Source organism: Vombatus ursinus, unplaced genomic scaffold (genome assembly GCF_900497805.2).
Source record: "Vombatus ursinus unplaced genomic scaffold, bare-nosed wombat genome assembly UNPS02009770.1, whole genome shotgun sequence".
Lineage (NCBI taxonomy): Eukaryota > Metazoa > Chordata > Mammalia > Diprotodontia > Vombatidae > Vombatus > Vombatus ursinus.
This window is the reverse complement of record NW_020949548.1, coordinates 6515887-6542663: the sequence shown is the minus strand read 5'-3', so window position 1 is coordinate 6542663 and position 26777 is coordinate 6515887. Positions and strand designations below refer to the sequence as shown.

Here is a 26777-nt window from a genome sequence, read left to right as displayed (position 1 = left end):
AAGATAGTTCAGGAATTACTGTGTAAATAATTATCATTAATGAGAGGGATCCTGGACTGATGGAAAGAACACTGGTGTTAGAGGCAGAGGACCAGAGTTCAAATCCTGCCTCAGGCATTTACTTAATGTATGTGTGACCTTGGGCATTCACTTAACCTGTCTAATCATGTTTCCTCTTTGAGGAAAATGAGGTAGTTGAAGAAAACTTCTTAGATCCCTTCCAGTTATAAATCCAGTATAAATGGCATTTATTTTATAACTAATGATTTTACAGATTTGAGAAATGAGTTGACCTGTCCAAAGTTTTAAATAGTTCATGACAAAGCTGGGCTTCTAACCCACATCTCCTGACTCAAAGTTCAGTTCTTAGTTCTCATTTGCACATCTCCCTCCCACAGGGAGGTCAATCCTTTAAAAAGAAATAAATAGCATGCCTATTTACTTATGTAGAAGTTGTCTTCTCTATTACCCAAACATTATTTATTATGCATCAATTTTTTTCTATAGTGTTATAGATATGCAAAGGGACAGCTAAGTGGCGCAGTGGATAGAGGGCTAGATCTGGAGTCAGAAAAACTCACAAAACAGGAAAACAATAACAGATGAAAAGCCCTAGAAACAAGAGTGAACAACCTCTTGCAGAAGGAAGGATTTTATCTGACATGGAGGAGGCCCAGGAAGCTGGGAGGCAGAGATGAGGAGCATCCTGGGAACTGCCAGAGAAAATGCCTGGAGCCAAAAGACAGAAGTAAGGAGGCCAGTGCCACTGAATCGAAGAGTATGAGGTTGAGACTAAGGTATAAGAAAACAGGAAAAGTTAGAGAGAAGGGTCAGGTATGGACGTCTTTGAATGTCAAATAGAGGGTTCTGTGTTTGTCATAGGGAGGTAATAGGGAGCCACGGGAGTTCACTGAGTAAGGACAGTGACACAGTCAGACCTGTGCTTTAGGAAAATCACTTTGATGGCTGAATGGAAGACAAACTGGAGGGAGGAAAGAAATACAGGCAGAAAGATCAATCAATAGGCAATAGCAATAGTCTGAGTGTGCCAGTGTGATCGCAGGATCCAAGGAGACAAGGAGGCATATCCCAGAGATACAGAAAAGGGTTAGCCCCAAAATGACAAGGAGCTGTCAGTCTATAATCTACAAAGGTAGTATCATTTACCAGAGCTGACGGATGAAAAAGCATGTTAAATGAGGAAGCAGGCTAGATCCTTAAGAATTATGTTAGAGAAATTAATTCATTGGTAGGTAAAGCTTTAAATTTTTCTTTTTTTAATGAAAGGGAAACTCATTTCCCCAGCATTTTCTTTTTAAAACTTTTTTTTTTCTTTTTAACATCATTTAATGTGTTAATGTTATTTAACATGACAGTTGGCATCCTTCCACCATGGAGCCCTCCCTTGTAAATGAACAAGTCATTAGAACAAACTGCTACAGAGGTAATTTCTTTCTTTCTTTTTTTTCCAATTATATGCAAAGATAATTTTCAACATTCACTTTTACAAGATTTTTAGTTTCAAATTTTTTTCTCCCTCCCTCACTCAAGATGACAAGCAAACTGATATAGGCTATACATACACAATCATATTAAACATATTACCACATTAGTCATGATGTGAAGGAAGAATCAGAACAAAAGTGAAAAACCACAAGAAAGAAAAAAAAGAGAGAAAACAGTATGCTTTGATTTGTATTCAGACTCCATAGTTCTTTCTCTGGATATGGATAGCATTTTCCATCATGAATCCCTTGGAATTATCTTAGATCATTGCACTACTGAGAAGAGCTAAGTCTATCAAAGTTGGTCATTGTACAATGTTGCCATTACTGTGTACACTTTCTGATGGTGTATTTAGCATTCCTCACTCTTAGCCCTAACCTCTCTCTACAGAGGAAAAAATTGACTTTATTATCACTTCTGGAATCAGGGCTGGTTTTTATACTCTCCTAATTTTGCACATCCTTTAGCTTGGCTACCCTTTACATCACTGTGAACATTGTTCTCTTATAGCTTTCCTACTGGTGCTCTTATGGTCATGTCTGAACAAGAGAATAGGTTTATACATGGAAGAATATATAGAAGGTAAACAAAAAGACTTAAAATGAATAGAGCTAAGACAGGAAGTGCTATATTTCTGAAAAATCAGGTTACAGTAAACTTCTTTTAAAATGTATTGGGCTTCTTCCCACTTTAAAGTTGTCTCTTATTTCTGCCTAGCCACTCAGACACATCCAGGTTATAAATACAGCCATTTCTCTGGACCTCAGAATCTTGGTCGGGCAGAATGTGGTAAGAATTTACTTCCAGAGAGTCCTGTGCTGTCTTCCTTGGACCCTGTAGGATTACTAAAGAATAAATACCTCATAGATGTGTAAGAAAAGTAGAATTGTTGATCTGGAAGACATCTCATGAGGTCATCTGGTCCACCTAAGTGATACTGCACTGAAATCAGTTCAGGGAAATGGTTATCTTAACTGTATCCAGAGAAAGAAATCTAGCCATCTTCTTTTCTTATCACATCTTCTACTATTCCCTTAGTCTTTGAGTGAGGATGATCCCCAAAATTTATCTTTCTGCCCTTCAGGAAAGGGATCACCTCATCATTCCCCCTGCTTTCTGGACTCTTGTTGTTATTATCTCTATTAACTAATACTCAGACTATTCTGAGATTCTAAGATGGGGTGACCTTCTATAATAATAGCTATCAAGCATTTATCTTAACATTTTAAGATATTCTAAGTGTTTTACAAAAAATTATCTCTTTTTTATCTGCACAACAGCCCTAGAAAGTAGATACTATTATCATCCCCATTTTACTGGTGAAAACTGAAGCAAACAGAGGTGAAATGACTTGCTCAGGGTCATACAGCTATTTCTATCTGAGATCAAGATCTGAACTCAGGTCTTCCTGCTCCCAGGTCCCACACCCTATATAATTGCAACTCTAATTTACAACACCAATAAACTATAATCCAGATTATTAGAGCAGGCTGATGTAATGAAAAGAGTTAGACTCGGTCTGAAAGATTCTATTTCTGCCTCTGACACAAATTGACTGTGTGACCCTGGATGATTCACTTATCCTCTCCGTGGCCTGTTCAACTAACCTTCTAAAAGTCTATACTGCAGAAAGTGTGCAGTCCTACACTGGTAGGTTGGATTTTCCTTACCTTTTAAATCATAGGTCCAGACAAAAAACAAAAGATGCCAAACCTTCAAATTACACATTTGCAGAATTTGTGATGTTTCTTTTGTTACTGTTAATTCCTTCCTGTTGAGTCTTTTCTGAAAGACTAGAAGGAACAGTCCTTGCCTTGGCAGGAAATTGAAAGTGTGGAGGTGGTATCCTTTTTTGGAGCATACCTGTGTATTATGGAAACCCTGCTTTTTTGCTGCAGCAAGCTGGGCTTTCTCTGGGGTTTTGGCCCCTCCTTTGTGTGGGTAAAAGCCTTGACCATAGTCCTTACCCAGCTACGGTCTCACCTCAGGCACTCGGTGGCCCTTATTTTAACTCCACTCTTATCAACGAAGTCACTCGTATTTGGAGAACTTTCTTATTCTTCTTTTGTTTTCCCAACTGGCCTGCTTGCTGTGTCCTATACACAACACTCCAATTCCTCTCTCCAAGCCTTCATATAGGTTCTTTCACATGCCTGAAATACTCTCCCTCTTCACTTCACCTTCACCTCTTGGAAATCTCTTTGAACCTTCTTGACATGTGATCTCAAGGCCCCTGTCCCACAAACATCTTTCTTATTAACTCAGCTGTTAGTACTCATTCATCCTAAATTATTTTGTATTTTTTGTAGGTTTTGTATTCACTTATGTGAATATGAGGTAGTGTGCTGTAGTTGAGAGAGAGCTATCCACAGGATCAGGAATGCCTGGCTTTAAATCTTGCCTCTGACAAGTATCTGTTATTTAATGTTGGGAAAGTTATTTATACCATCAGTGTTCCAGGCCAAGGGTGACAAACAGGTTATGGCAGGTGATTGCAACATTCCTAAAACCCTGAACCTGATTAAAATGTAACTGAGAAATGTTTAGCAAAAAAAAATAATAGAACACCGGTAATACTTACGTGTCCTGCAGGCATTCTCATATATGGCTTAGTGGCCCCCGCTCTATTCCAGTTTGACACCACTGCTGTAGATAACTTGAGAAGATGAAGGTGCAGAGAGTTTGCCGAAATCCACTGGTAAAGGAGGTTCCTCCCTGGGGGTATCTTAGATTAATGAAATCCCAGGTGCAATCTCCACTTCCCATTCATGTCAGTGTTCTTAACCTCTAACAGAATATAAGCTCCTTCAGAGCACATAATGATTCCTTTTCATCTTTCTATCTCCTGCACAGGGCCTGGCACATAACATGAACTTAATAAATTTTTATTGATATGGATAAATTATTACACATAATCAGATGCAGTGGTGCTGTGATTTATATCAGTCAACTGACTATACACCCAGTGAAATCAGTACTATCAAAGCATAAAGGAAATACAATTTGCTTCTTAATATGACTCAGATGTATATAATGTAATATGCTTGGATCTGTCATTAATTAGCTATGTGACCTTGGGCAAGTAATTTCCCCTCTCTAGGCCTTAATTTACTTATAAGTAAAATGAGACAGCTAGACTAGCTAATCACGAAGATCTATTCCATCTTTAACTTTCTACAGTCAGCTAGCAGACAGACAGCAAGCACTAGAGAGCAATGTCACCAATGACAGAGGAGCTTTGATGAGGAAAAATGGAACCAAGAAAAGAATGGACTATGGGCTACCTGGGCTTAGGGTGAGGGGAGTGGACCTTAATGAGGACGTAGAGCAAGCAACCTGGGGCAGCTGAGGGACAGCACGTTGGCAGCACATTGGCCATGTGCTGGTCCCTGGAAGGTAGATTGCCCCAAATTGAGTCTTTTACACAATCCTGCTGAGGGGAAGGCCTGATAGATGGGTTTAGAGAGACACAGTGATGACATTTCAATATGTCTGTGTATCTCACTTAAACAAAGTAGACAACATCTCCTCTCCCTGTCAGCTTGGCCAAGAACCTTCACATCTATTAGGGCACATGTAGTGTCCATGTATAAAACTGCACCTAGATGATCGTCCCATGGATGAGAATTGGCAGTATCTTATGTGCTAAGGCTTAAGGGCTCCTGAAAGGATTGAAAAGAGTGAATTCACATAGAGACTAATTATTGGAAAATAGCTAAACACACATAAACGCTAAAGAACACAATATGAATCGAAGGCCTAAAGGTACAAATACTTGATATTGTTTTTACTAGTATTAATGTGTAACGTTAATGTCAATTCTTTCCACTAAAGTTCTCTGGTATTATTGTTGTTGTTGTCATCATCGCTGTATTTTTAGATGGTGCCAACTCTGGCAGGCCCTACAAAGGCTTTAAGTATGGGCCTAGGCAGTGATGATCTGGACAGCTGCTGTCCAAGGATCTCTAACCCACCTAAGAGGGGTTTCTCAGTATATTCCCTAAAAGGTGATGAATATTTCAGCCACAGCATCTCTCTGGCTTTGTAGAATAAGATAAAATCAAACTGACGAAGTCACAGCTCTTTGAAGGATTGAGGGATACTACTAATTCATTTTCACTTAAAAAAGAAATCTCATCTTTTCATTTTAAAAAAGAAATGACAACTGTCAACATCATTTCCTTGATTGGGCCGGTAAGGGTAGCACATAAATACAGAATTCACCTTTAAAAATAATTGACAAAATCCCTTGTGGTTGCTTTGACATTAAGTAAATAGGAAAGTACATTTTTGTTCACTTTTTGATTGTTGTTGTTTTTGGTTTTGGGGGAAAGAGATTCTCCTTCAATCAGGTTAGAAGTACAAATCTAATCTTCCTTCTGATTAGGCATGCAAATCTAACCTCCTCTGTTCTGTCCTTGTTGGGCAGTCTAGTGGCCCCTCAGCCCAGGGTCTCACCATATTGGTGCCAGACAGCACAAACAACTCACTGGATGTGGTCTTACTCTTGAGAGGAAATGATCTACCTGAAGTCTCTGCCTCCCCAGTGCTAGGACTTCTAGGTCTACCTATCACACCTGGCTACTTTGGTCCAATTGAATGAAGCCAGTCATGACTTGAATAGATTCACATACAGCAAGCCTGCATGCCATCATCTGGCATCTGTGGCCACAGGCAAACCCCAGCTGATGCTTTTGTAGACGATGTGTTCACCAACACCAGTTGGCCCAGTCCTGCTGTTAAGTTTTGTTCTCTTTTGTAACTCTGTACCCTGCGGCTCTATTTTTGTCAGAGAATTATATTTGCCACCACAGGAGAAATTAATGCACAGGAAATAATGCTTGAGTCATGAGGAAAAGGCATCAACTGCACACTGTCTTTCTGAATGACCAGGGAAATGTTTATAAAGCATGTTAAAAAAGGTTCATGTGTGTCAGCAAGTCAAAATGGACATTATGTGGGTGTGTGTGTGTGTGTGTTTGTGTGTTTAACTATGTGTGGAATGTAAAATGATCCCTTTGACATTTTGAAATGTAATTAGTGGGCTATGCCAGTGTCAGTGACAAGGTATTTTCTTCTATCTCATCTGAATAAAAAGATATTGTGGGATTGTTGTGTTTTTGTTGTATTGTTGTTTGTTCTTTGTTTTCAAAGAGGCCCAGTGACATCACAAGGTGCTATCTTGACTCATGAGTGAATTGGATTTAAGTGAGGCAGAGTTGCACAAAGTTGTCAGCATCATTCTCTCTTCCAGAGTCATCTAAGTCCAGTAGCAAGACAAAAGTCAGGATGACTAGTGGTGGCCCAGGATGCAGAGGATGACCTTGGCATCTTCTGTGTCTGACCAAGTTCTAAGCACTCCACAGCACGTGCTTCAGCTGCCTTCATGGGCATTGGAACAAATTATTCTCATCTGCCCATTCATTGTAAGCAATTAGATATAGGTTATACATGTGAAATCATGCAAAGTGCAAAGCGTATTTCCATATTAGTCATGTTGTGAAAGAAGACACAAACCCAAAAGGAAAAAAAAAAACACAAAGAAAGTGAAAAACAGTATGCTCTGACGTGCATTCAGACTCCATCAGTTCTTTCTATGGAGGGGGAATAGCATTTTTCATCATGCTTTGGAACTGTCTTGGATCACTGCAGAGTACGGTTGTTACTGTGTACAGTGCCATCCTGGTCCTGTCCACTTCACTTAGCACCAGTTCATGTAAGTCTTTCGAGGTTTTTCTGAAATCCTTCTGCTCATCATTTCCTATAGCAAAATAGTATTCCATTACATTCACATATCACAATTTGTTCAGTCACTCCTCAACTGATGGGCATCCCTTCAATTTTGAATTTGTTGCCGTCACAAACAAAGCTGCTTTAACTATTTTTATACAAATAAATCCTTTTCCTTTTTCTCTCTTTGGGATACTGACCTAGTAGTGCTGTTGCTGGATCAAAGCAAATGCACAGTTTTATAGCCTTTTGGGTACAGTTCCAAATTAGAGCCAAGCTTTCTTATGGAAATCGGATGTACTATAAAAGTATCTGGCTACCAGACACTTTCAAGTTTATGAGTTATTTTCAGTCTTTGGTAAAACCTAGGAAAGAAAAAGATGGGGAGGTAGGATAGAAAGAGATGAAAACAGAGGTATGACGCATGTAACACAGGCAGTGTATGTGTTATGGGTTGGGGAAAGAACTCAGAAGAACTTCACCAAATGGCATCAAACTCTCAAGTTAAATTCCTATAGTGGTCATTCATTTTGTCTGTTTCTGACTACCATTTGAGGTGCATGATCATTGCCATAGTTACTACCCCATCACAGTCATTACCACTACCTACACTAACTCCATTACCCTCATCAACCCTCTCCTACACTATCTTCCCAAACACATCCCTTCCTGAAATGGCGCATGCCCCAAATTCGTGTGTTATTACACAGAAAGAACTACAGAGATCTTTTCATTTACCTAGAAGCAGCAACCCACTTAAAGACACCATGACTGATATTAAAGCTGTTACAGTAAAACTGGTCCCTGTAACTAATGCCCAAGAGCAAGAACTGGTTATTGAAATTTGTTTCATTATCATGGGAGTAGCCTAAATGAAGGTATGTGAGTGGGGTGAGGATGCCATGTGGCAAAATCACATGTACTTGATATTTTGCTTCTGGCAAAGAGGGCAACAGAAGTCTTCATAAACATTACCCCAATTCTAGAATGGTCAAGAAAACCTCTTCAGGTTGGTGTGAGAATGAGGAACAGGGTGAACAGATGAAGATATTACACTGAGAGTATTGTCATATCATTCCAAACACCACTTTCCCCAGGAAGCCTATTCTGATTCAGTAAAGAGGTATTATTAAACTAATCCTCTTCCAGATTGAATCATAGATCATATGATTATAGATTTAGAACACAAAGATAACTCACAGGTCACCTAGTCCAGCTAATTTTAGAAATGAGGCAACTGAGGCCTAGGGAGGCCAAGAAACATGACCAAAAACACCTTCCACATGTTCTGAAAACTCAACTGCACAGTTACCAACAATCATTATGAGCTAGATAGGTTTACAGAGGTGTGCCACCAAAACATGTAGCATTTGAGCATTCTTAATTTTAATTCAATTTTTTAACAATTTAATACCTATCATGTGCAAGGAATGATTCCATGAGCTAGGGATACAAAGACGAAATTTTAAAAAAATGTTATTAGTCATAGGGAGAGCTTCCATTCATCATAAATTATCAAAGAATTTTGTTATTCTTCCACAAAGGAATGTGAAATAAACTGAAACTCATTATATCCTCCTCATTAAATGTCACATGATAGGCTCCCCACCTTTCAATAGTCTGCCTTCTTGGAGTATCAGGCAGTTTAATGACTTGCCCATCTCTGGAATTATTTATACAGAAGCTGGGTAGATAGACAGATATAGAGGATTTAATAAGCACTTATGTGCCTAGCACTGTACTAAGCACTGGAGGTGCTAATATAAGACAGTATTATAGTCCCTGATCTCAAGGAGGATGCAAATTCTAATGGAAGAAACTAACACAAGAGCGGGACTGGAAAGTATGTGTGCGTTGGTGATGATACCCGTGAGTGTGCATCAAGGACACAATAGGAAACTGAATGGTAGCCTGGGCCCTGGCAAGATAAGGCCAAATGAGGGGCAGCTAGATGGCACAATGCATAGAGTTCTGACCTTGGAGTCAGGAGGACCTGAGTTCAAATCTGACCTCAGACACTTGATACTTACTAGCTAAGTGACCATGGGCAAGTCACTTAACCCCCACTGCCTCACCAAGAAAAAAAAAAAAAGATGAGGTCAAATGCTCACCTCTCTGAGCCAGAGGAGAACAGAAGAAAGCTATGTCTGTTGTCAGGGTAGAGGGGGTCAGAGAATAAAGTCATGACAAGAAGATAGTAGGAAGTTACACTTGTATAAAATCCTCTGGAGGGGATTTATACTTCAGTTAAATGTTGGACGAGATGCCAAAGAACTCCCATTTAGGTCTAAGATTTTCTAATTACTATCCATTTCTGAAGGCAGTTGAACATCCAGTTGAACTGATATCTCTGGAATCATAGGACTTGGGTTCAAACTCCACCTCTAATGTTTACTACCTGACCTTGACCTTGGGCTTCTGTTTTTGTCATCTGTAAAATGCAGAAGTTGGATCCTTTTGGCTCCAGATATGTGATCTGTGATCCAGGGTCTACGTAGGAATTCACTGAAATGTTGGCATCCTATCTTTTTGTTTCTATGCATTCACTGGGCTTGGCTCAGAAACTTCATGGTGGCAGTCCACTCTAATATTGACTCATTCATTGACCTCTTCTGCCTGCTATAGAGATCATTTAGAAGAAGCATCATCCTTATCTAGCTATTTACAAAACAGACCCAGGCCAGATCTCTGGCTCCATCCAGGCACACCAAACAAATGCTTGTCTGGCAGCTTGAGATCAACTTGATTCTATCTCTTTTTAGATTTTTTTTGGCTTGTTTCTTCCTACTAGCCAAAAACCAGAAGGAAATCACTTTTCTGGTTCTTTTTAAAAGGTGAATTGCAATACTCTGAATTTGATGAACAGGAGCTTTTGTCTCTAGAAAGTTTTCTGTCTCATTAAGTCCCTGGATCGCCTGCTATTTCCCAACATCAAAGGAAGTTTTCTCTGGATGTTATCTTACAGTGACAGAAATATGGGGAAGCATTTTAAAGGACTGACACACTTAAATTCCCCATTTTTCACTGGGATATGAAATCTCTCTTTTATTTGGAAGTAAATTATCTTATTTTTCATGTCTTCACAAACACCTCCTCGATGAATAATGTGGCATAAGGGGGTGCTTTGAGGAAAAAAAATCAGGACCTGTCCACAAAGGATAGATCAGTATTCTTCAAGATCTAATTCGAAACCAGCCTTCTAATTCAAAACCAGCCTGTGTCTATTCCCTTTACAAAGGAGCCGAGGGAGGGAGGGTGTGTGTGTGTGTGTGTGTGTGTGTGTGTGTGTGTATGTGTGTGTAAAATCTGCTTCAACACTGACATGATAGGGGCTTCTTAAGCCCATGGACAACCCTGGGCCAATTAAAATTAAGTAGTGGAATAAGGTGAAAGCAAGACTATTGCCTACCCCTCAGTAACTCTGGAAATGGCATTACACAGAGCTTTTGTTTTGGATGAGATGATACTTTCCTCAAGGCCAGCAGAGTAAAGATTATGATGTCTGATTATTACCATATATAATAAAACTCATTGTTTAACAAGTGCACCAGAACTTATGTGGCCAAATCTGAGAAAGAGAGCCGCTGAAGTTAACTGGGCACCATAGGAACTATACATGAATTTGGGTACATTTTTAAAAGGAGTTTCCTATAATGATACCTCAAGCAATAAATAAGAAAAAAAACTTTTCTCTACAAAAAACCTGATCAATGCTTTTGGGTATTTCATGCTGGGGGTGGACCATGTCACTAATTTCTCAATGCTCAAAAAATTTCAATGGCTCCCAACTGCCCAAACCATAAAAAACAAAAGCCTTGGCTTAGCATTTACAAGTCTTTTAAAGTTGGGCTCCAGCTACCTTTCCAGGATCGCTGAACATTTCGTCCCCCTTGACTGCTCTCCAGTCAAACTGACCTGCTGCTTATTCTGTAAAGTCAGCTTTCCATCTCTTGATCTTTGCACAGACTATTCTCTGTGCCAGGAATTCTCTGCCCCTTCACTTCTGTAAACTGAGCTTCCTTTAAAACTAAGCTCATGTGTCATCTTCTAGAGGAGGTCTTTCCTGATCTACCTGTCACTTTGCTTTCAAATTCATTCTCTCTGTCTCTGTTTCTCTCTCTCATATTACAAAATAAATATTCAAAACATATAGCAGAGACAGAATGTCTTACAGGAAAGATGTTAAGTGCCTTACTGGAAGCACATCTGATATTATCAGGTGGCTGATTAGAAGATAGCTTTGTGGGACTAAGTCCTGACCAGGACATTGCCTGTCCTTTGCCTCAGTGGCAGCAGGATTCCAGTGCCCTCATTAGCATTTTCAACATCCCTGGCTTTTTTTTTTCACATTTTGTGCATTCTTGGCATTGAACAAATATTAAGTAATGAAGAAAGGCCTTCCTTATTTTTGTGCACACAACTTTGTCTCCTGCTAATCTGACTTCCTGGAATGAATGTGATGGCATTTGTTTGAAGAACCCAAAATGTCTCTCAGAGAATTTATAACTCAGATTCAAAATATGACAGTGCTAATACTACTACAATGGGGATTGTTGCAAAACCCTTAAAGATCTTTGTTGAGTTTTCACCAGTTTGCAAAATCATTATTGCGTTCACACAATTGCAGGTGGAATCTATTTATATTGTACTATACCTGCCAACAATGATGTATCTAAACCTTAGTTTGTAAAAATAGATAAAAAATAATCAGATCTGCTCAAATGTCTTATAATTGTCTTATCACCTTCCTCCTCCTCCTCCACAGAGGCTAGCTCTCTGCCCTATACTCAGAAATTAAGTAAGTTGCCCTTGTGTCTTTGGAGTGAAATATTTCGTCTCCGACATGATACGATTTTACCTAGAGACAGATCCGCTAAAATGTGACTAAATGCAATCTTTAATGCCATTGTAATTCAATTAATTGATTTTTTTTAAATTCTCATTAGCTGCAATGAATGCAAAGCAGTGTGTTATAGTGGACATGAAGCTGAACCTGCAGTCAGATTGATATGGGTTTCAAAACCTGCCTCTGACACTTATTAGCTGTGTGACTTTGAACATCCTTTAACCTCTCTGGACCTCAAGTGATTCTAAGATTCTAAATTATAGCAAGTTATAATCTGTGTATGCAAAGGCCTCTCTGATCACACATCCTTGATGTGTTGATGTGACTGAAGTAGTTTCACTGAAAACTATAATGTGGGAGATGGAAGACACTGGATTAAGAGAGAAGAGAAATGAGTGCTGGTTATGATTGTTTCCTCTCTACAGGGATTTTTTCTTAGTTATGTAAGGAATTTGAAATAGAAGGTAATGAATTTCCCTTCCAGTTCTCATTTTCTTTGAAAGAGTTGATTGTACAATTTTCCCATTTTTTCCTCCTACAAGTATAGCCTCCTCTTGACTTCTTTTTAAAAAATCATTCAATGAAAGCTTGATGTTTACTATCAAACAATAATAGCTATTTGAAAATAAGCATGTCAGCTGGTTATGATTCTTCTCCATGAGTTTCTCTAAAAAGGATTCTGCTTGAAGAATACTTTGGAAAGTCTATTGATTTTTGTAAAGTTAAAAGCCAGGTAAAATTCAATGTGGACAGAGATCAGAAGAAAGAAGTAAATTTTAGATCTAATACAACTCGACATTGAATTGGCCATTGCAACAGTCTTCGGTATTGAACATCTACTACGATTTTGACATGCAAAAACTGTAGGAAAGGAGCATTCCAGGAGAAAGTGAAGCATAAACCAAGGCAGAGTGATAGAAAAACAATGGTCTTGTCAAGGAAAGAGTGAGTAACCTGAGTTGGCTGGAGGACAGGCTGCAAAAAAGGTAGCAGAGCAGGAAAAGACCAGCACTACAGTATGTCAAGAGGCCAAGAAATGGGCCCTCTCACCAATGTGAATGCTGACTTTAGGAGTCTGGATTTTATAGTATAGACACTGAGGAACCATGCCAACGTTTCTGAGAAACAAAAAGAAGCTACAGGATCATTTCCCCCTCTTTCCCTTCCCCCAAACTGGCTTATAACAGCAAACTCACACACACTTTAAAAGGCAGATTAAGTTTGTTCCATCAGACAAGACGTGAAAAAAAAATCACAGTTACAAATTCCATTTGCTGTAATGAATGGAAGAGCATGAGTAGCAGGTTAAAATGACCTTGCGAAGGCAGCTTCAATTAGTGTGTCATTTTGATGTGGAAACTGACTTCTTTAAAAACTCTAAGGAAAAGAAGGCATGATGGGGGAAGCAATGTTTAAAGCAATGACCACTGAGTGTGCTTTGGGAGGCAAATAATAAATAAAGATTGAAAGAAACCCTGATGTCATCTATCCTCTGAGACTAATTGTTCAACTTAAGCAGAGTGCAAACTCGGGTTTCTGTTTCTAGGTTTGGGGTTGTTTCACTCCTTTATTTAAAGCGAAGTTTAAACGACAATGCAAAGGATATAACAGAAGAGGGAAAAAAGAGACAACTCTTTTCTAAAGGGAAACTCTGGGATATGTTGCCAGGAGGACTGACCTGTAGTAGAATGAGCACTGAGGGGAGGATGAGGAGACTGAGTTTCCAGTCCTAGTTTGGCAACAAACTCTGGGAATTTGGACAATTTACTTCCTCTTTCTGGGCCACAGCTGAGATTAGAACTCTAAGCTTACTTCTAGCTCTAATGTTCTTTGGTCTGTAGCTCAAATATTCCATGTTTATAAGGTCCTTACCAGCTTACGTTCAGTGTTCTAACTTTCCATATTCTAAGGCCCCTTTTCTAACTCTAACATTTGAGAAATCAATGTAATCTAGGGTAGAGTCTTTGTTTTAAGAAGCCCAAATTTATGGCACCCGTAAGCAGAGGCAGCTAGTACAGCCAGTCATGGGATGTGAAGCTGTAGAGTTGGAAGGCCATCAGAGGTCATTTAAGGCAACCCCCTCATTTTAAAGATGAGGGAACTGAGGCCCAGAGAGGGTGACTTGTATACTGGACTTGAACCAGGTACTCTTGCTCCAATCATCGCTCTTCCTCCTTGCCTTTCCTGTAAAACTGCTGATGGCTTGAGATGCATCCCGGAGGACAGAAACAACCCATCCTAGCTGAGGAAAAGGTACTTGGTTATGATTTTGAAGTGATCCTAGAGTACTGCTGTAAACGGCAAGCATTTCCTTTGTTTTGTTGTGGCTTGTTGTTTTCCTAGGTCCATAGGGCCAACAGAAGTAGCAATCATTTTTTAATTAATATCATGAAAAACATAGCACCTTCTTAATCACAACAAGATTACCCATAAAATTAATTTGCCAACTTTTAATGATTGTATTCACAAATAAAGCATGAGCCTAAGGAGCCAGACAAGAGCCAGGTGCCAAGGAGGAATCAGCCAAGGTCATTCTAGATGCTGAGTGGGATGATCAAGAAGTTTAAAAGCTCCTGCTCAAAATGCCAAATATACAGAGTGTAACTGTAAGGCTAAACTGCTTTTCTCATTCATACAATGGTAAACATGTTCCTCTTTTCCTCTTCTGTTTTTCTCAGTGAACACACAGATGTGGAAAATATTAAGTCTGCTTGTGTTGTCTTTGTCACAATGGACTCAATTCTATCGTTGCCTTATGTCACATAAGCACTTAATCATTCCTTCTACTGTCCAGCACACTTAGAAATAAAAATAGAGGGAATGAAGATTGTGTTGAGGCAAGGTATCCATTCCTGCTCGCCAACTCCCAGTCAATCTCTACCAGGCATTTCTTACCTTCCAAACCACAGACTGTCAAAGCCTGAAGGGATCTTAGAATAAGAAATGCTAAAACAGAGAGCACTGAATGTTGGAGCCTGAAGGGTTCTTAGACCATATGTTGCTAGATCAGAGTATAGAGTCTCAGAGCTAGAAGGAACCTCAATAAGAATTTAGTGCAACCCAACTATTTAGGAATAATAGGATAAGGGAATTATTAAGATAAGGAAAAAGCCACATAAGGAAGTGAAATGAAATGCCCCAAAAGACACGATTAGTGACGGAAGTAGATTAAGGGACACAAGTCTCTTTACAATTTTTGTCAAGGCTTGCCACTTATGGCTTCCAATTGTCTTTGTTTAGATTTTTAACTCTTCGGATTGCAAAGGAATAATGGGTTCTTAGCATTGTTTTACTACATGAAGATCTGAAAGTTTCTTCTTTAGAGATTTTGAAGGGTATCTTATTTTCTTGGGAGAGAAGTGGAACATAGTTCTATTTGGAGGCAGGAAAATGACCATTTTGTGCCGTCTATACCTCTGATTTTACATGTATAAATATGTATACACATGTATGTACACACACATATATACATGTGTGTAGAATATTAAATATTACACATAAATAAAATTGTATTTTCTATATAAACATGTATATGTAGCTATTACATATGTGTCTAGATAGTCACAGAACTACTTCTGATAATAAAATGGAAATTCCTGTATTGAAACTCATGTGTGTTATGTGCTTACTCTTATAAAATGTCTAAGGAATAAAGTTTTCTAGATATTCAACTCTTTGGATTAATCCATCCATGGATTACTAATATTAATGAATCAGACTACATTTTAGCATAGACATGGACAGAGAGCTAGATTTGGAGTCAGGAAGACCTTTGTTCAAATCCAGTCTTAGACACTCATTAGCTGTGTAATCTTGTCTCCGTCAGTTTGCTTATCTGCAAAATAAGGTTAATAACAGCACCCACATCACGGGGTTGTTATTAGGATCAGATGAGATAATATATATAAAGTTCTTAGCAAATCTTAAAGTGCTTTATGAATGTTGGCTATTGTTAGAGGCTACATGGTACAGCTTAGAGAGGGCTAACCTTGGAGTCAGGAAGACCTAAGTTCAAATCCCATCTGGACACAAATTAACCATATGATTTTGTATGAGATAACTTAAATTCTGAGGGCCAGAGGAGCTCTCTACAACTTGAAGTTATCTATGAGCTGCTGATTATATTGGTAAAGGCAGCCTTCTATGCCAATGAAATCCCACATATATTCTAAAAGTGCCTCTAATATAAGTCATTTTTTATGATTCATGAATCACTTAAGGGTCCTGTAGATTCTATTATTATTGTCATTATCTCATTCATTTCCTACATGCCTGTTATATACAGAACACTAAGATACACAAGATGAATAATACACAATATCTATGCATCAATGTGGTTAAGATCCAGTGGGGGAAATAAAACACATACACATTTTTTTTCCAAAAAGCATAATGGCTATATCTGTGAAATCATTCATGTATGGGATATGAGGAAACTCCTGAGGCAACCAATACTGACCAAAAGCTTCTCTATATCACACAGTCTTAACCTTCCTGGTCCTCAATTTCCCCAACCGTAAAATGAAAGGAATGAACTAGATGACCTCTGGATGTCCCTGGAGCAAGAGGTTAAGTATCTTGTCCAGGGCCATAGAACAAATATATGTCAAGAAGCAGGGAATGAAGCCAGATATTCCTGACTTCCAGACCAGCTCCTATATACTTTTAATTACTGAGAAAAAATAAACCAAATTGAACTAAAAACAAACCAAAAAATCTCCCGGGTTAGATCATAAAGGCAATGGAGTACAAAGCACAATCAAATCAGGAGGGAGGAAACATTTCTGGGAGGTATGGGAGCAGCAGGTCTCCAAAAAAGGCTTTTGGGAAGCAAAAAAAAAAAAAAACCAACATTTTAACTGGGCTGCATGAACACTAATTACCTTTGTACAGAAATATGAAAATTTTTCTGCCATTTATTTGGAATCTATGTAAATGGGAATCTACAGTACTTAGGTCTTTCACCTTGGTCATTTTAATTGATAATTTAATGTGAGAATTTTTTTTTTAAGCATCAGCTGAAATATTAGTGTCAAAGGAAATTAATTCCCTGGCTGGCTTGTTTTTTTCTCTGAGGCAGATATTGATGAATGTACAGAGGGAATCATTGAGTGCCACAACCATTCCCGCTGTGTTAACCTGCCAGGGTGGTACCACTGTGAGTGCAGAAGCGGTTTCCATGACAATGGAACCTATTCACTTTCCGGAGAATCCTGTATTGGTAAGCACCTTTCCTCCACGGATTTTTTCTTTTTACCCTGATCATGTCAGACTAGGTGGCCTGTTTTGCTACCATCCTTAATGAAAAAAGTTACAGCATAACCAGCTATGAGAGAGTGAAGGGCAGTACTGTGGAAAAAGCATTCGCTTGGGTCAAAGGGAATAAGTTCAAATCCCATCTCTGAAGCCTCCTATCTATGCAAACTTGGGCAAATCACTTAACTTTCCTGAACTTCAGTTTCCTCAAATGTAAAAGGAGAAGGTTGGATTAGATGACCTCTAATATCTCTTTCAGTTCTAAATCTATAAGCCTGTCATTTATTAAATTCATTTTATCTTATATAATAGGTAGCATGCTACTACGGATGGATAGCTCACTGGCCATCTTTCCTCAGACTCTTATTAGCTAGGTGTAAGGGTAAATTACTTCATATTTTAGAGCTTCAGGTGAAACATGGTTAATGATACTGGCATAATATGTCAATCAGAGTTAGCCATGGTAGACTGGAATGAATGCTTGATCCGGGGCAAGTCAGAGGAACTGTATGTGAATACAAATGCAAATGACTACTTGTGGGGCTCCCGCAACTCAATGAATCTCTTGGAAACTTAGTCTTTTCTTCTGTAAGATGAAGCAGTAGGAGTAGGGGACCTCTAGATTCTCCCTCAGTTCTTAATCTCTGAACCAGTAGTCCTAAAGAGTTGTCTAACAATGTAACACCAAACCTTAAGTGACTTGTCCTGGTTCACCTGGCTATTGTTAGAGTCAATAATTTAAACCCATGTTTTCCAGACTCCATGTCCTGAACTCTCAGAACTACACCATGCTGTTTTATCTATAGTATGAGAATAATACTGGTATGACTTAGATAATAGGGTTGTTGGAAAGAAAGTTTTTTTGCAAATTTAAGAAACTATGGATGTGAACTGCTATTAGAGTTGTCATAAAATTTAGGGGATGTGGAATATTCTAATTTAGAATGAAAATAAGGAAGCTGGAAAGAGAACAAAAGGTTGTCTCACCCTCTGGCATTTGTCTTAGAGAACCAGGAAAGAACACTTTCCCACTTGGAGATTTACAGGTAGATATGACACAGTATCATTACTACTGCCATCCTTTCACTGCACTGACCGTGCAACCCAAGTCATACTTTACATGAACCTCAAACTGCTTTTAAAAAGTTAGTTCAATGAAAAACATGGCTGTGTGATCCAGCAATGACATAGATGAATATCAAGGAGTTTGAGAAAGCCAAACCAACATTAATAATGTTAACAGCATCCTTTAATCCTTGGGTTTCTCCTCCATTCCTTGGAGAGAAAAACATGATGGATGGATGAATCTTTTCAGCATTTAACAGAAAGAGGCTAAAGGCTGCTCCCTCCAGCTATACACCACGCTGCCCCTCACAGTTGTGTAAAAATCAGAGGGTTCTTAATTATTATTTGATTCATTTGTTGTATGTGATAAGCATTTCTTAAATTCATGGAATGCATGGGAGGAGACAGAGGAAGAAGGATCTAGTTAAGCCAGTATTCAAAGGAGCAGGCATTTTGTCTGTATGGGAAGCTATTCTTATGGCAAATTCTATCACTGAGATGGGTCATAATCCACATGTAATTTAAGAGACAGATCCTAGGGAACTGCTTAAAGCAAACGGGAGATTTGATTTTGTCAAGGGTCACACAGGTAGCTACTGTCAGAATGACACACTGAACCCAAGTATTCCTGTGTCTAAATCCAACAAGCCACACAATGTAACATACCAAATCTCAATTAGTAAGGAGAGCCCTGGGTTCCAGCTATGTCACCATGGGCACGTCAATGGAACATTCAGATTAATCAAGGGCTAATTCACAAACATTGTAGCATCAGGTCTAAATGTGTTATTTTACCCTTCTACCTCAGTATATGATACTGAACATAAGTATTTTTTTGATGACTGATAATCTCTAGATTTTTAGCTGTATGTAAGGTAATGTGGGAAGGATTAGAGTAGCTAGGTGGCTCAGCGTATAGAGCGTCAGGTCTAAAGTCAGGAAGACTCATCTTCCCGAGTTCAAATGTGGCTTCAGACACTTACTAGCTGTGTCATCCTGTGTAAGTCACTTAACCCTGGTTGCTTCAGTTTCCTCATCTGTAAAATGAGCCATAGAAGGAAATGGCAAACCACCCCAGTATCTTTGCCAAGAAAACCCCAAATGGGATCATGAAGAGTCTGACAGGACTGAAAAAATGACTGACTGAACAACAGGGAAGGTCTGAGACTTTGGGAGGGAGTCCAGCACAAACCTTGGAATGTATTTATTTGTACTAAATTTGTACCATAGGACAGAGTAAGAGGTGCTTTTCTAGACATTGGTATCAATTTTCTGTGTGACTTTAGCTAAGTCAATTTATTTTCCTTCATTGTGTCTATTTCTCCATTACTAAGAAGGAGACATTTGTCTACTTCCTTCTCAGAGTTATTGCAAAAAATAAAATGTTTATACTATCAGTAAAAACCCTTTTGTAAAGCATAAAACTCTCTAAAAACACTAGATATTTTCTATGAGATTACATTTTTGAATGAAAGATTTTTTTTTATTTTAAAAAGGAATACAGCAATGTAACTGGGAGGAACATAGTAGACAAAAGAAGCACACTTGAATTAGATTATGGTTTTAGTTAACAGTATTCTGCTTAATTAAGGAGTAAACTCTGAAGAAACTAAAAGAGAAAAATCCAATCCCTTTCTTCCTTGAGAACAAAATTTATAGGTTTTTCCTTTTGTCACTGAAACCAGACTGACGACACGTCCCTACCAGGGAGGGAAGTACAAAGCCGTCAATTAAAATGCGTATCTGATACTAACAGATGATGCTAACCATGATCTGTCTTCATCAGGGTAATTGTTCATTTTGTCTCTTGATGGTGGCTTGAAATACCAAAGCTCTGCTGAACTTGTAAATACTACGTCACAGTACCAAAAGCCGATTTATCTGTGTCTTGGAATCAATGCTAAGAAGTGATAAAAATGAAATATTAAACAGTGAGATTTATGCATTTGTCCGTTCCTGTGACACTGGTGGGTAGATGTCCTAAGTGATTTTCTAACCCAACTCCATTTTATGGATGAAGAAACTTTAGCATAGATAAAGTTGCCTGAAGTCATGCAGGTAGTAAACATCACAGACAAGATTAGAACTCAGGTCCTTTGACTCCAGAAACACTGTTTTTTCCGTTGTATCATAATGACATGTTTTGCTTGACTCCCTATTTGTTAAAACGGAGGGTTTCTATCTGGAGAAGTAGGTGTGTTAATGGGTGATAATAAGTAATTTGGTCCCCAATGATGCCACCCTCAAGCCATCAGCCAAACTGCTTCAACAGAGGACGTTTAGTGCCCATGTGATAGTTTGCTCAAAGGCAGCAGCAGTCCCCCTGCTCATAAGAGGGCACTCAGCGTCAATGCTCTTTAACTATTCTCCTTCCCAATGCTAAAACCTTAGAGAACTCATAGAATGGTGCTACTGGTCCTCGATTCATAAATGACCTAGGAATATGAAAAAGAATATGGAATATTACTCTGAAATATTAAAATTCTAGAAATTACAATTTGTTTTTCATCCCTCATCTATGTCCAATTGGCCAATTTCATTCATAAGACTCAGAAAGACTTTTCAGTGCCCACATGATTTATTAAAAACACACAGCAAAGTGAATAGCTCTAAAGGAGGTGCTGCATAGCAAACCGAAAAGAGATTATTTTGCCTTCTCATCTCCTCCCATCTTCCTGCCACTTTCCCCAAGTGGTAAAATGATTAGGGGAAAGAGTTTAGCATTTGGAACCCACTGTGACTTATTATGCAATTAATGCCTTCCCTCTGCTGATTATTTCGTATTTATTTTGTATATTATTGGCTGCAAGTTGTCTCCCCCATTAGATTGGAAGCAGGGTCTGTCTTTTAGATTTCTTTGTGTTTGCAGTGCTTAGCACAGTGCCTGGCATATGCTAGGTGCTCAATAAACAATAAGCTGGCTGACTTGAAGAAAGGGATCATTCCAATTACTTCACACTATCTGCTGGTCCTATACTGTTCCCTTGTAATCCCAGCTCTTTAGGATCTGTCCTTGCTTGTCCTTCAATGCATTCAACCCCGAGTGCACTCAGAGAGCCATACACAGCAAGCAGCATGAAAAGGATGTAATGGAAGTGTCTTCAAGAGGAATGAAAGAAGAAATGCAAGGCTGTGAACAAAAGTACGCCTACTTGCATTTCCATCGTCTGCCAAGGGGGCCCCTGCCCTTGTCTTTTTGAGTTGCCACATTTTCCAGGAACACTGGACCCAGAGCGAGCAGAAGGCCTGAATGTGTCAAGGATGACCCCCCCCCCCCCAACTCCAGCTAAAATAATTTGTTGTTTGTATCCAGTACTAGACCGTGTGTCCTTGGGAGTCAAGACAGGTGCCAGACAGTCTGCGCTAGGCTTGTGCAGCTGGACAAGCGTCTAGTAGTTCCTGGGGGAAAAGAATGTGGCTTTTGCAGCAGCTTTGCTCCTTCCCTTTCAGAGGGGTTTTGTCCTTTTCCTGCCTTTACTGCACCTTTCTCTTCCCATGCCACGCCCCATTTGGTAAAGATTCTGGTAAATCCCCCTTCCTTTGTCCTGCTGTCATAAATATGCAAACTTCTGTATGGATGGTCAACTCTTTGCTCTGTCTTTGGGTTCCACATGCATGTCCATTTCTTTCGTAATAAGCCTAATTTTTCACATAAGTTTCACGAAGTTGTGATTGTCTGTCCACACTTCTCATTGATATATTTCCTCCAGTCACCTTCTGGGAAAAATTAGGAACACCTGTTAAGATCAGAGGTGTGTAAGTCATTCAGTCAACTAACATTTATTGAAATGAAGGGGTTTATAAGTGGACTACGGTAAGGGAGAACTGAGTTTTATTCCGACTCTCCTCACTAACTCCCTATGTGGCCTAGTGATCATAATCTCCAAACGTCTTAACTTTAACTCAATCATCTACCTTTAACTCAACCCCTTCATTGTAAAGATGAGGAAAGTGTGGCCCAAGGATGTTAACTGATATGTCCAAGGTCACCCTGGGATTTCTTTAGCTAGACAGAGGGGATTGAAACCTGGGTCCCTGACTTCTGGAACAGTATTCTTTCCACTAGAGCATAGACCATGTTTCCTCATTTGAAAACATACGTAATAATAGCAACCCTGCCTAACATATTGGATCACTATGGTGATCAAAAGATATAATAGATTAGAAAACCCAAAAAAGCCCCATACAGATATACAATTTTGCTATTTGAAAAAAGTGGAAAAACCTTGTCTGCTCAGAATTCTGTGGTGCTGTGGGGGTTATAAAACTATCAGTTAGACAGTCACCACTGCTGAGAAGCATGTAGCCTAATAGGGGATATATGATTTACACACACAAAGCAACAGTAAACAGTGAGGGACAGAATACAATTAAGTGCTTAATTATGTGAGACAGACTAAATATTTTCGATCAGCAGAGGGAAATCAGTGAGGACAAGAGTATAAGGAGGATTTCATGAATGAGGAATAATTTGAGCTAGACTTTGAAGAACTGTCAATATTTGGGACATTATAAGCAGGGTGTAGTAGATGACAAAGTCAAGCTGGATGGTGTATATGATTACAAGACCACATAGGGAGTTAGGAGGATCAGAATAAAACTTAGCTCTCCCGAACCTTACTTCACCTTTAAACCTCTTTATTCCAAGCTGGTCTTGAAATCAGGAAGGACCTGCCTTTATTACTTAGTAACTGTGATTTTATTTGTCAGTTCATCTCTTTTTGCCCCAGGCAACTAAGACTATAAATTTCAAATGAATCTGCATGGGTGGAGGGAGTTTCCGCACTGGAAGGTAACTTAACTGATTAAATCATAGCTTCCTACCAAAAACATCTTCTCTTTTCTCTCCTCATCTACCTCAACTTCTTCCTCTCTTATTTTTCATTTCTCACCATGCTCCACTCACTTCTTTTGTATTTGTGGGCCTGGAATCGGGAAGATCTAAGTTTAAATCCAGCCTCAGACAATTACGAGCTGCGTGACTCTTAGCAAGTCATTTACCTTAATGTAGACACCCAAGGCAGTATCTGTTTGGGCATCCTCAAGGACAAGTGGTCAGCTCTGTATGATGTCAGGACTATCCAATATCTTCCTGAGCTGTTGGGAAAACCCAACATTGATACCCGCTGAACACACATGCTGCTGAGCTTTGGGACACACCCCACAGCTTTTGAAAAGTATCGACCGGAAATCTGTGTGAAGCAAGTGACTAGCCAAGAGCCCTGACCCTGGCTGCCCGGCCCCCCTTCCCTTCATCTTGTTTGTATCTTTTTCTCTTCCTCATGTCCTGTCTTCTCCCTCTTCTCTCTTCTGTACAGGATTCTGTACCACAGATCGTTTTCCTTTCCTTCTGATTTTTTTCCTATTACATTAAGTCTCTAATCTAGCCCTCAACATTTTTTGCTTTGCTTTGTTTTAAAGCAAAAACAAACAAAAAAAACAAAAACCTCTATTTGCCTCAGTTTCCTTAATTGTAAAATGGGAATATAATGGCACATACCTCACAGGATTGTTGTGAGCATCAAATGAGATATCTGTCAAGAATTTAATCCAGTGCCTAGCACATAGTAGGTACTACCATAAATGTTTAATCCCTTTCCCTTCCCTATTCATATTTTTCTTTCTCTGCTCCTCAATTTATTATTCTCCTTCCTCACCTTCTCTTTTTTTCTACTTCCTACTCCCTCTTCCTTTTGTTTACTTTACTTTCATCTTCCTTCTCCTCTCTTATTCCTTCTCTACCCCCTCCTCATTTTTCTTCCTCCACATGAAATACTCTTTTTATTTTAGTGAACTTAGCCATAATCAGAAAACAAGCATTTCAGAATACACAAGAGGATAAGAAAGAGAACTGCATAAGAAACTATGATATCTTAAAATTTCAGTTTTGAAGAAACATACATATGTATGTACGTCTGTTTATAACATATAAATTTTAAGAAGACAGTAACAAAATTACGCTATTTGTGTCTTCTTTTGCACTATTTTTGTTGTGTGCATTTTAAAATGCTTTACTGTTGCTCCCTTTTCAATGTCTATCAGCACTAACTTCCTCAATTCCTCAAAATAGAAACCCTCCTTTGTAACAAATATGTATATTCAAATCCAACAAGTCAAAGTATTCCAGTGGAAGGATCCTGGATTTGGAGTCTAAGTGCCAATGTTCTAATCTGGGCTGCAATGCTGTCTACCTGTGTGATCCCAGGCGATTCCCTCAGCCTCCTGGAGCCTCAGTTTCTTCATCTATAAAGTGAAACAGTTGTAATATATCATCTCCAAGGTCTCTTCCAACTCTAAATGTATGCTCATTGAATGCATTAACCACGTCTGAAAATATATTTTTGTTGTTCAGTTGTTTCAGTCATGTCTAACTCTTCATGACCCTATTTGGGGTTTTCTTGGCAAAGACACTGGAATGGTTTGCTGTTTCCTTCTCCAACTCACATTACAGATGAGGAAACTGGGGCAAATGGGGTTAAGTGATTTGCCCAGGGTCGCACAGTTAGAAAGCGTCTGAGGCCAAATTTGAATTCAGCTATCTGAGTCTTCCTGTCTCGCTAACTGAAATTACATACTGCATTCTATGTTTTCCGTCTGTTGACTCCTTGCTAAAATGTGGACATCATTAATCTTTTAAAGTTTTGACTGATCTCCAATTTTGACTGGGGTTTTGGAGTTATTTTCCTTCATATTTTAATTATGAATGTCGATGTGAATGTTCTCTTGGTTCTGCTTATTTCACTGTGCATCTATTCATAAAAATTACCATATTTCTCTGAATACACCATATTTATCCAAATGAACTCAGTTAGAATTAGAAAGAAAAAATAAACCTTAACAAATTTTTGTGACAAAGGTCTGCTTAAAGAAGTGGTAAAAACATATAAGAAAAAGAAGAATTTCCTAATAGTTAAATGTGGCCAAAGGATGCGACTAGGCATTCTTTAATGGAGAGATGAAAATTATCACCAGTCATTTGGAGAAAAAAAAATCCTCAGATCACTAATGATAAGAAATTAAGATTGGGTTTAAGTGATTTGCTCAGACTTGCTCACATTTCATTTCCCTGACTATGTCATCCTGGAAAATCATTTTTTTTTACTTTTTTTTTTTTTTTGCTATTTGATACAGCCTTCCTCAAAAAAGGTGTCCTCTTTTTTTTTTGGCTAGGCAATGGGGCTAAGTGACTTGCCCAGGGTCACACAGCTAGTGAGTGTTATGTGTCTGAGGCCAGATTTGAACTTAGGTCCTCCTGATTCCAGGACCAGTGCTCTATCCACTGCACCATCTAGCTGCCCCCTTTTTTTTTTTTGAAATTACAAAGCTACTTTTAATATTCTGGGGTAAGCTCCATAGGAATAAAAAAAAATTGGGTAAGGTTAAACCCCTCACAGCCCCGGGAATGCCCTGGAGGAGAGCAAGGCTGCCTGGGGGGGAAGGATGCACAGAGGGAATCCACTGCAGACCCAGGGCGAAGGGAATGCCATCAGTTCTGGGACCTGTAAGTGCTACAGGAGGAGGCGAGAGCATGACGGGAGTGGCTCCAGGCACACACTCGATGGGCAAGAGAGATGGGCATGAGCCATAGAGTTACTTGGGCTCTTCCTTCTTCTCATGGACCAAGGAATGAGGGTCTCCCCCAAATGCTGTTTTTCAATGATGCTAAGTTTAGAAGAATAAACAAAACAACCTTCCCTTTAATTTTTAATATACGTATGGAGAATTAATGAGATTAAGCAACAAAATGTTCTCTTCAGAGACCCTTCTTATTCCATTGACATGTCTTGGAGGAAGAAAATAAGCTTTTGCAGACCCTCAGAAAATGGAATGGTGTTGAGAATGTGTCCAGGAATGGATTGTATGTCTGGCTTTTGAAAACAATCCCAAGTAAGATCAAAGAAACTCATCACAATTTTGATTACAGTCATAGCAACCACAGCAATCTTAAGATATAAATGGGTTGAGATTTGAGTTTGTAGAAGGATTAGTCACACTGAAAAATATAATAAAGAAGACTTAATATAAATTATACTCTGGAAGGGGATAATTTTTCATCTTATCTTTTCTTCCCCCCAGTTCCCACCCAATACTTATTGGATTGGAGTCAATTGGATTGAAATGGAAATGGATTAAATTGACTGTATTGTCTCATCAGTAAAAGACATTTCCATTTCTTCTTGCTTTGACTACAGTAGATCCTAATCAATGATTGATAAATTGAGTGAAACTGAATCTTCTGAAAGATCCTCTTACCAATTTTAAATGGAAGGTGAAGATAATGGTTTGATTTAAAACCAGCAGTTTTGAGCTTGAGTGTTTTAGGCTGTTTTTGCTTTTCCTGAGCATTCACAGATAATTGCCTTAGTTATCCACT

General features: G+C 38.9%; 1 protein-coding gene across 1 annotated transcript in view; it reads left to right on the top strand.

Annotated features, from left to right (window-relative positions):
• NELL1 (neural EGFL like 1) overlaps positions 1-26777 on the top strand; it is an 845852-nt gene that overhangs the window by 775609 nt on the left and 43466 nt on the right. The window contains exon 16 of the mRNA XM_027852558.1: positions 17163-17303. Within this exon, the coding sequence (XP_027708359.1) occupies positions 17163-17303 (141 nt within the window). The remainder of the gene's footprint in view (positions 1-17162; positions 17304-26777) is intronic.